Raw genomic sequence first — 11,744 nt, 5'->3', positions numbered from 1 at the left:
CTAATGCTAAAATATTTTAAGTTAAATTTTCTTTTTTTTTTTTTAAAGCAAAATAAGTTTAAAAGGGAATCTGTGTCATTCAACTGATAAACAGAAGATCACTAAGAGATGAAAAAAAGCTACTCTTGGAGCTCACTTCCCCCAACAAGAGCACCACATTCCTAACCCTAAGGCAGCACACAGAGTCCAAAAAAAAAGTCTTTTTGTAAGATCAGACTCCACATTGGCTTAAAGACACCTAAAAAACAGACATACGCTCAGTTCATATCCAGTACAGGCCACAAATACTGGAGTCCTTTTTCTTGTCCCACAAAATACAGTAATTACAGTTAAATTAATGAGCCTGACATTAAGATGTGATTTCCACCAATTTATGCCTGCCCCAAACAGCCTTCACCAGGCAGATCACATGTAGTGTCATATCAGTAACCTTTTTGATGGCAGTGATGCAGACCCTCTTTCTGTCCAAGAAAAACTTTTGTTATGATGCAAGTTTTTGTTGATTCATACAAATACTTTGGCAAGGGCATCAGCTCCTGCACTGGCTATATATGCTTTTGATGGATGGAAAGCAACATCATAAATTGATTCATCCAATTTCTTCCTATGAGCTGTTATTTCTTGCACACACGTCTTGCTGTCTAAATTCCACAATCTGATGGAACAGTCATGGCCTGTAATACAAGAACAAAATTTGTTACTGAGTGAACAATTCTTTTATAAAGCTTATGGGAAGTACAGGAAATTCAGACTTACTTCCAGACATCAAATAAATTCCATTAGGATCTACTGCTAGACTTGTAACAGCATCCAAATGAGCTACCATAGAATGGATCATTTTACCTAAATAAAACATAACAGAAGATTAAGTTTTCACAAATACTAACTTGAGAGATCAGAAACTATAATACAATATCAACGTAAAATAGACAATCACTATAACATATTTTTTATTGTGGTAAAATAGATATGACATAAAATTTACCATTTTAACCATTTTGAGAGTACACAATCCAGGCTTTTAGAGCATTCAAAATGTTGTAGAACCATCCCCACTACCTAGTTCATAACATTTTCATCACTGCAAAAGGAAAAATTGTACCCATTCAACAGTCACTCCTCATTGGTCCTCTCACCCAAGCCCCTGGCAACCACTAATCTGTTCTGTCTATAGATTGGCCTAGTCTGGATGTTTCATATAAATGGACTTACACAATATGTGATTTTTGTGTCTGACTTCTTTCACTTAATATAATGTTTCCAAGATGCACCCACTATAGTAATATTTTCAAAAGAATTTTAATTTGAATGCAGAGCTTTGCAGATAATTACTCCTAAAATAGACATCTATGTGAATTTGAGAGTATCTGATAGACACTGTAAAACGTAGTGACAATAGGGTTTTATCAAAGGCTTAAGATCCTGTAAACTGGAATTAAAATGAAAATAGAATCTAAGAGACCCTATGATTATTTTACATACATGGGTTAATGAATAATAAATAAATCCACAGAAAATATATTCCTTCCTAAAGATTCTAGTATCAAGTTCATTTACCCTTTGAAATGTTAATCACTTTATATATATGAAACAAGAAAGGATAAGGGGGCAGAACTATTAATATATCAAATTACTCTGGATTTTCCCCAGATGTAAATAAAAACACTGCTCCTGGAAAATGTTATTTTTTTTTTTTTTGAGACAGAGCCTTGCTCTGTTGCCCGGGCTAGAGTGCCATGGCATCAGCCTAGATCACAGCAACTTCAAACTCCTGGGCTCAAGCAATCTCTGCCTCAGCCTCCTGAGTAGCTGGGACTACAGGCATGCGCCACCATGCCCAGCTAATTTTTTTATATATATATTTTTAGTTGTCCAGATCATTTCTTTCTATTTTTTAGTAGAGACGGGGTCTCGCTCTTGCTCAGGCTGGTCTTGAACTCCTGACCTTGAGCAATCCACCCGCCTCGGCCTCCCGGAGTGCTAGGATTACAGGCGTGAGCCACCGCGCCCGGCCTGGAAAATGTAATTTAATGAGTATCTTCACTAAAGATTTGGCAAGCGAATGGAATTCAACAGCAAATTGAAATTAAAAAAACAAATTGTGAATAAAAGTTGTATTGTGCAAATGCTTTGGGGCAAGGGCATCCTGCAATATAAGCTTTTGATGGATGGAAAGCAGTATCATAAAGTGCTTCATCAAGAAGGGAATAAAACAGCAAATACTGACACTTAAAATTTACTCCCCTTTCACTTAGCAATGAGTCTTTATTACTCAAATGCCTGGGATGCCTCTAATGAGAGATGGGGGCTTTCAACAAAAATTCTTACTATAATCATTTGTCATGCTTTGGGTCCCCTGAGGACATTTGACACTGGGACATGAAAGAGGTCTACTTTTATTACTTGTGATGTGGCTATAGCTGTAGACCTGAATGCAAAACCACAACATAATCAAATGTGCAAAATATACTCCAAAACAATCGTAAAAAGTCTTATCACTTTCTGACTACACTAAACACTTATCAGTTGAGGACAAAATTTAAAAAGTCTGTTATTTCAAACCACAGTTGTCTGTTTCTCATTAATACTAAGACTGATTAACAGAAAATTTTAGAAACTCTTCTCTGCTAGCCTGAGGAACAGAAAAAAATCATTCCGCATTCAATCTTTAATTGCTTAGTACAACATAACTCATTTATCAATTCTAGAACCCACTCCTCTCAACATTCAAAGAAAGGAACCCAGTGTATAAAATGGTTGCCCTCCAAGACAATAATTTCAAAATACTAGGGGTTAAGTACCAAGCATCATTAACTTTTTACCCTGAAAATGTCAAATTTATGACAGTAAGTCTTAATTCACAGATCTGGTCCTGACTTCTCTCCCAAGAATGACTGTGTTATCTCCTAAAATCTACATGTCTTAAACCAAAAAACTTCTTTTATCCAACACCAGATCCATACATTTCTTTAAAGGTGATATACTTTTCCAAGTTTAACTCCAGCCCTCCTTGCCTGTGTACTAAACTGACCTTCACCCTGGTATCTTAGTCAATTCAGAGTCAACCCCTTTTTTCCACACAGTTACAAAATCACTTCAAAACGTGAGTAATCCCTTCAAATGGACCATGAATAAACATGTACAATGCTGAACCAAGCTGGATGTTGGGCCTTCCACTGGTGATCACATAAATCACAAAACTGTTGATCCCTCCCAATAACTAGACCCCTCCTTCATCAATATATACCTGCAGCTTCTCACATTTAACCAATTTCATTTTGGCCCCATGCCTATGCTAACATCTTCCCCACCAAGACTAATTTTTTCCTCCTATAACTAAGGGAATAAAGAGTGGACACATGCAGTCACTCAATTTCCCCTCCTTGGCACCTTAAGTCCTTCTACTGGCCAACTGGTATTGTGGACTTCTATGAAATGGAAAGGAAATAAAGACTGATGTTAAAAAAAAAAGTGAACTATGGAAGCGAACTGTACGAGTCTGAAACCCAACCCAGTAACTTTTATCTGTTGAATAACACTTTACAATTCACTTAAATTCTTTAAGCCTTTTAACCTCATGTGTAAAATGGGGATAATACAGTACTGTATCTACTTTATAGAGTTAAAGACCAAATGAGTTAACATATATAAATCAAATAGAACAATGACTCACAAAGAATAAGCAATAAACCACCAGTCTGTAAGCTCCAAAAGGACAGGACATGTTGTTTTTGTTCACCAGGTATCAAGAATTGTGCCAAGTATATGGTAGATACTCAATAAATTTTGCTGGAAGAATCACTCCACAACTGATTCAGGAACTTCTCTCACTCCTCACATCCCTCACTTGTACCAAACCTTCTCCTACAGTCACTCACTACCTAAGTCTTTCAGGAACAGTACAGGCAGCTCAAATTTGTGCTTCTACCAAAAGTGTTAAAAACAATGGGCCCTGAAGATCTCTCTAGAATAAAGAGTAGAAATTGAAAATTTAAATCCTTTAAAGTCAAAGAGCTACCGTATAGTGAGAAGTGTGACTTGATTAATCTTTCTAAACCAATTTGCAAACCCCTCTTCAACTATTTTTAGTGGCTCCCACAGAATATATCGTAAACGAAAACCCAGTATTTTTAACCTGGCTCTAAAAAAAGTCCTCCTCAGTAGATTCTAGTTTCCTTCTCCAAACTTATCTTTGGCTTTCCCTATAAGAAACTTCTGTTCCGCCGGGCGCGGTGGCTCACGCCTGTAATCCTAGCACTCTGGGAGGCCGAGGCGGGAGGATCATTCTGAGCTCAGGAGTTCGAGACCAGCCTGAGCAAGAGCGAGACCCCGTCTCTACCAAAAAATGGAAAGAAATTAATTGGACAGCTAAAAATATATGTAGAAAAAGTTAGCCAGGCATGGTGGCACGTGCCTGTGGTCCCAGCTACTCGGGAGGCTGAGACAGTAGGATTGCTTGAGCCCAGGAGTTTGAGGTTGCTGTGAGCTAGGCTGATGCCACAGCACTTGCCCCAGGCAAGAGAGTGAGACTCTGTCTCAAAAAAAAAAAAAAAAAGAAACTTCTGTTCCTATCACTGTGTCTCTGCTCAAAATATCCTCTAATCTGGAATTTCCTACTACTTTCTTCTTCACTTAAAAACAAAAAAACTTACCATTTCTTAAAAGAAAGCTCAAACACCCATGCTACAACTATCAAGACTGATCTAGTAGGGCTCATCTTTTGTGTGTATATACATACTTACATATACATACACACACACACATATATATATCTATTAGTCCCAGATACTGTAGCAGGAACCACATCTTACACATGATAGTATCCAGCACAGTATAGAATACAAAATGCTACATGTTTTTGTTATTAAAATGATTTACTCATTTAAATATTTACTGAACTAGTTCACAGTACCAATTTCCATGTTTCAGATTCAAAAAATCCAATAAACTATTCATTTTATAAAACAATAGTTTATTAATAACTCTGCTAACCAGAAACACCAGTTATGGAGGTGGTCCAAGTTTACCGCATTTAAATGAGTTACCAATTTTCAAAAAAGGATTTCTTTGAAAATGCCATATCTGAAAACAATTCATAGTTTAACGTAACTCAGTAGGGTGTATGTATGTGTGTATGAGTGAGTGAGAGAGTGAGTGAGAGAGAGAGATGTCAATTTAGAAAGAATCTTTCCATTGTTTGGAGCCTATTGCTTCAATGATCTTCACATTAATGGTACTAGATTAGTTAACAGAAAGAATTGGTAGAATTTAGAAATAATCTGAAGGACTACATGCTCCTTATTTCTGTTATTGAGTAAAATTTTACTGACCACTTTCTTGATTTCTTCTAGTAAAATCAGCTCTGTAGACTCACCTTTTGCTTTTTTTTTTTTTTTTTTGAGACAGTCTCTCTCTGCTGCCCAGACTAGAGTGCAATGATATCATTGTAGCCTACTGCAACCTCCAACTCCTGGACTCAAGCCATCCTCCTGCCTCAGCCTCCCCAGCAGCTGGAATTATAAGCTTATGCCACCACATCCAACTAATTTTTCCATTTTTTGAAGAGACGGGGTCTCACTTTTCCTCAGGCCGATCTTGAACTCCTGAGTTCAAGCAGTCCTCCCATCTCAGCCTCCCAGAGTGCTAGGATTACAGGCGTGAGCCACCATGCCCAGCATCACCTTTTGCGTTTAATACAACTACTAAAATTTCTGAACCTCTCCCTACAAATGTAAATCTTCAAAAATTAATAAAAAGAATCTTTTTAGAAACACAAAGGAAATTACCTCTCTGTTCTTGCAGCAGAGGAAGACATTTAGGCTTCATAAAAATGGTTCAAAGGATTGATTTGATAAGGTGTTGAGAACATCCACATGAATGTGAATCTTATTTCCTGTGCAATAGGTAGACCTGTGAATATTCATTCTGTTCCCAATTTGTTCTATTGAGTTAAAAGGAATCTGTCTATGAAAGCGTTATTTGAACAAAAGTATCTTAATGTAAGACTCCAAAAACTAAAACTCATTGCCATGTCCTAGATAACCTTCAAAGAGAAACCTATAATTCTAGTTCACTGTCTTACTTGATAATTTGTTGCCATGTAATCATGTTGCGATTAACATTTAAGTTTCTTATTTGGAAGGCCTTTAATACTTCAAAACCCTGACTGTTTTAGCTTCTTCTCAAAGTAGCCTTTCTAGAGGTCAGACCTTTCCTGAAAGAGAGCAAGCAATTATTTTATATAGTAGTCTACATAATGATGGATAAAGAGAAGGACCCCGAAAAAACAAAACAGCACAACCTATGGCTAAATTAAAATTTGATCTGACTTCAACACGACCAATATATTTCCTTACAACAAGAAATACAGGGATGATGACAATAAACAATGTCATCATATATAAACTATACTATCATTTGATCCACTGAAAAATAGTTTTAAGAAAATATTTGAAATGCCAAATGCCAGAAAGAGACCTCTTCTGCTTTATTTATTCACAACAGAATATGAAGGAAAAAATTTCAAATGGGAGGCTTTATATTTAACTAACATAACATGAAGAAATTATAATAGGTAAGCAAGGTATTATTGTATAGTTAAGGATAAAACTTAACATACATTGTTAAGTGTGCTACATTAAGAAAAGCAAAAATCTGAGTTAAAATGGTTTAACTTGGCAATTTCATAGCCAAAAACTCAACATACCCTATATAAAAGAATAGCATTTTGATCATATCAAATTTACAGTATTGTTAATATGAAAAGAAGACAATTTGCTTACCCGTTTTATTGTCAAAAAATTTGATGTGTCTATCTTCATGAGCAGTTATTGTAACAGGAAGCGTGGGATGACTTACTACTCTGTTAATGTGAATATTGGATTGTAAACCTGAAAAAAACAATACACTAAAATTCAAACCTTCAATTAGAAACTGGATGATGGCCTTTCTAGTCTTGCTAAAATATAAGAATCATTAAAAACTATAAGCTTTTGCATAAAACAAAAAGTTTGAGAACCAAAGGTTCGAGGGAGATCTATTTTTTTAAAAAATACACAATTTATCATGTCCCATAGTATGTATGGTACTAGGCTCAAATTTAGAAAAAATTAGAAGTGTTTTAATGCAGATCCTTAAGACATATAGTTTAGAATTTCAAAAGACTCACAATAATTATTACTTCTAACAGCTCATAAAAACTATAAGCATTTAAAGAAGAAAAAATTCATAAGTGCTAATTAGATGTTTGCAAGGAACAACCCCCATCCTACCCACACTGACAAAAACAAAAAAGCAAAGAACTATAATTAATACTCTTTAGAGATGAGATTTTTTTCTTTACTGGCAAGCTCTTGGTTTTTGATTAAATCAGAGATGAGGGCAAACAGGGAAAGATCAAAACAAATGGGAAAAAGATTAATACACTTTAGATTGATCATTCTTTATGTTACAAAAACTCTCATATACTAAGCTTAAACACATAAAAAGTATAATTATTTATTTATTTATTTATAACCTATGGGGGAAGAAAGAATAGGGTTGAGGAAACACTAGGAAAGGTACTTTGAAGATAATTTTGGTTTGAGATTTGGCCATGGTACCATGAAAATATTTTATATAGTTATAAAACAATTGTTTTTAAAAAAGAAATCACTAAAAAAAATCAAAAGTAAAATTAAACAAATGAACTTAACTATATATCCAACTGGTGGCATAAACGCAAAGAAATGCCTATTACAAGTGACTTTAAAGCATAGTCATTAGGATTATATACCCCTGGTGGAATATACCCTAAGTATAAACGATTATCAATAATTCGACTTTTGCTGATGAATTTATTACTGAAATGGCTGTGTATACTGTAGGATAAATCAAGTAAAAGACAATGATGATTTTTTTGAGAACCAAGATAAATCTGAATTTGAAATATTTTACTTTCAAAAAATGCATTATTTCCTAGCTCTGTCCACTGAAAAACGATGAATGACCCAGGAGCCATGAAGACCATGAGGAGCAACCCAATACCCTAGCTTCCAGATTATCGTATCTAAAGGCCATTTCCCACTAAAAGAAACCACAATTTCTTAGAGAAATAGCTGATTTCAGATCTGAGGCACAAAATGAACAAGATGAACCCAAAGCATCTTGTCATATCAGAAAGCATGAAAGCTATCAATAACTACCATGGTCATATCAAAAGGACTCAGGAGCCAACCTGAATAAGCCCCACTGGCCAAAATGAGACAATCTGAGCAGAAATAAAGATAATACCTGCAATAAACTGAAATACATTTATATTCATGAGACATGATGATGATACCAAAAACACTCAAAAGACTCACTGGTTATCTCTGGAGGATACTAATGAACCACTTCATTATTTTGAAAACTGGTAAATAAAGGGGTGAAAAAATCAATCATTTACCTTGCCTTTCCTTGACAAACACTAACTCCAAGGTAATCAAATTATTGATGAGGACGGTCCTTTTTATAGAAATAATCTAGCTAATAAATGAAAGAGGACCAATAGAATTAGAAAATCATTTTTCAACAGTAAATGAATTAATGGACCCAGACATTGATCGAGTCTGAAAACATCATGGCAGAGCATAGTGGTGCACGCCTGTAGTACCAGCTAGTCAGGAGGCTGAGGCAGGAAGATCACCTGAGTCCAGGAGTCAGAGGTTGCAGTGAGCTAAGATGACACCACTGCACTCTATCTGGGGCAAAAGAGCAAGACTCTGTCTCAAAAAGAAAAAAAAAAATCACAAAAAGATAAGCAACCAGACAATATTTACCTCTGGTAAAAATTCTCAAATTATCTATGAAGTAGTCTTGCCAAAAACATTTAGACATTTAAAAAAGAAGAAAAATTTTGAACCTGAATTTGAATAAGCCTCTAGATCTGTAATCAATTCACAGGAAATAGAGGAGCACGTTAAATGACACCACAAGGATGCAAGCAGCAAAATCCAGACTCTGGGAAACTTAAGACAAACTAGCCAATTTCTTCCATTAAAATAAAAAGCAAGGAAAATAAAAAAGATGGAGGGGAAATCTATGGATGAAAAGAGATCTGAGAGACCTATTAACCAATCATAATGCATGGATCTTATTTGGATCCCTACTTAAGTAAACTGTGAAACATATACCATATATCAACATTTATAGTCCTGGACATTTATAGATAATTACTGAAGCTGAATGAAGAATACATTGGGTTCATTATATTATTTTCTCTACTTTCACAAGAATTCCCATAAAAAGTTTTAAATTATTTCCTTTGCTTTCACCTTCACATTGTTCTACTCACTCTTTCCCCATATACCCACCCTTTTAAGCATAATTTAAGGAAATAGCAGAAATAATGTAAATAAGTACAACTGTAACATAATGAAACTAATTATTTTGCCATCCTAAATGTAAACAGTCAAAATACGAAATTAGCTAAAAGATCAACTTGCATTGTATAATAATCCTTTTTAAGATTTAAAAGGAACTCATGAAAACTTACCAGAATCTATCTGTGATGAAAGCATCACCAATGACTGTGATGTTTCTAAATCATAAATTACTGCATTACCAGTGTTGAAAGAGGTCACCATATGAGCTGGATCACAGCCTATAAAGTCAACCGATGTAGGTATTCCATGCTCTAAATGGAGCCCAAAGAGATAACAGTGTAAACACAGTAATTCTGAAATCTCCCCTTTTCTAATAAGAAAAAGGAATTCAAATATTCCTAAAATAATGTTAACAATGAAAAAGGACATAATTGTGTCAGGATGGTGAGATAAGAAACAAATTTTCTTACATTATTTAAAAAGGTTTTATTTGTAATATTCCAAGAAAAATATAGCTAGAGAGGTCTTAAAGTAAGAGTAGATACATGCAAAAGTTGTTTGTTCTCTGTATTTTCTTCTAAGAGAGAAAAAAATCCTAGGTCAGTCTTTTGGCCCACTTGCCAATTATATCTCTTAGTGTAAAATGATAAATTAGCATTCTCACATCATTATTCTGGGAAACTGTTGACCTATCAGACATCTGTAAGTCTTATCAAGTAGCTAATACAAGTCAAATTTTTGGATCTATGAAAATGAAGCTTGGACTCTAGAATCCCCTGATGTAGTACTACCTCCCCTAAAGTGGCCTGAGCAGAAATTTCTCTCTTTAATACATTATATTAAATTCAACCAGATCAATGCACAATTAGATGAAGCCTAGAGCCAAGCAATTAATTATCTGGATGAAGCAAGAAACAAGTATCTAAATGAATTTTTACCTCTAAAATTTGGGTAATTGAAAAATTAGCAGAATGACTAAGGTGTCTAAAAAAGACACAAAATTAAGCATTTACTACTCAACTAAAATATATTAAAACAGATATTTTTAATACAAATAAAAGATCTGATTAAAAAATAAATGACTTGGAAAATAAGAATAAGGCTATATATAACTATACACACACACACACACACACACACACACACACATACACATACATATCTTAAAAAGGTAAACTGGTTAAAGCCTTCTTTGACAGGAAAAGATCTGAATAATGAAAGTAACCCATCCCATACTTCCCAGATAAGGGTGCTATTTCAATGATTATGGATGGATTATCCAACCAATCTGCTCAGAAAAACCGTACATGGTTTGCAAGTATGCTTGAGACTGTAATCCTTTCAGTCTTTTTGAGTAGTCACCTGGAGCGGGTAGAGTGCCTTCTGTTGTTGACCCTGAGTACCCTCATTTGTCTACTCCACTGTTACATACAAATTATTGTGTTTTTTAAATGGAACATGAAAAAGGTCAAAAAGCACCATGCTACAGAATATAGCTGCAAAGCACTACAAATAAAAAATGACTAGGAGTAAAAAGAGTATCACAAGTTTTATAAAATTCTTTCAATATATCTCTTTGGAGCACTAAAGAAATACATCAATTACTTTGTCCTTTTTATCTTCCAAATTAAAAAAAAAATTAGCTTTTCTTACAGAAGCAAAATTTACTTACTTTTGTCTCCATTGTAAGTGCAAATACATGGCAACTTTTCTTGTGGATTCCATAACCTAACAGTGCCATCTGCTGAACAAGACAATAATTGATTTTTTATGCCACTATAAGCAAGACCCCAGACTGCATCTGTATGAGCAACTAAAGTGCCAGCTAGAACATTTGGCTCTAGGAAGAAACAAACAAACAAAAAATTAGCTAAAGGAAATGCTTTAGTACATAAAGATAAATTACCCCATATACTAAGTATAAAGAACACACATAAAGACCACAAGAAGATAAACCAAAATGGACACAGTGGCTACTACTAAGTGCTGGGCCTATTTTTATCCTTCCCTTTCATCTAATACTATTCTGTATTTTCCTAATTTTCTATAAGGAACAGATACTTAAAAAAAAAAAAAAAACTTTATTGACATATATATATAACTTACACACCATACAACTCACTCATTTAAAGCGTACAACTCAATGGTTTTTAGTATGTTTGCAGAGTTGTGCAACCATCACCACAATCGATTTCAGGATACTTTCATCACTCATTAGCCACTTTTCCCCCAATTCTTCCTCCCCACCTTTCCGCAGCTCCAGGCAAACACTCACTAATCTATTCTGTCTCTATAGATATGATTATTCTGAACATTTTTTATTTTTGTCTCTGACCCTTGATTTAGGATATTCTGAAAATTTTATATAAATGAAATCATACAATAAGTGGCCTTTTGTGA

The 11,744-nt window shown here is 34.7% G+C and overlaps 1 protein-coding gene across 2 annotated transcripts in view; it reads right to left on the bottom strand.

Annotated features, from left to right (window-relative positions):
• Positions 1 to 237: 237 nt before the first annotated feature.
• STRN3 (striatin, calmodulin binding protein 3) overlaps positions 238 to 11,744 on the bottom strand; it is a 103,002-nt gene continuing 91,495 nt past the window's right edge. For both annotated transcript variants that reach the window (XM_012647889.1, XM_012647890.1), the window contains 5 exons: positions 11,017 to 11,184; positions 9,515 to 9,655; positions 6,783 to 6,890; positions 757 to 843; positions 238 to 674 (listed from right to left, as the gene is read on the bottom strand). In XM_012647889.1, the coding sequence (XP_012503343.1) occupies positions 505 to 674; positions 757 to 843; positions 6,783 to 6,890; positions 9,515 to 9,655; positions 11,017 to 11,184 (674 nt within the window). In that variant the 3' untranslated portion in view covers positions 238 to 504. The remainder of the gene's footprint in view (positions 675 to 756; positions 844 to 6,782; positions 6,891 to 9,514; positions 9,656 to 11,016; positions 11,185 to 11,744) is intronic.

The sequence above is a fragment of the Propithecus coquereli genome, unplaced genomic scaffold (genome assembly GCF_000956105.1).
Source record: "Propithecus coquereli isolate 6110/MARCELLA unplaced genomic scaffold, Pcoq_1.0 Scaffold273, whole genome shotgun sequence".
In the NCBI taxonomy this organism is placed as follows: Eukaryota; Metazoa; Chordata; class Mammalia; order Primates; family Indriidae; genus Propithecus; species Propithecus coquereli.
This window is presented reverse-complemented; position numbering and strand designations above follow the sequence as displayed.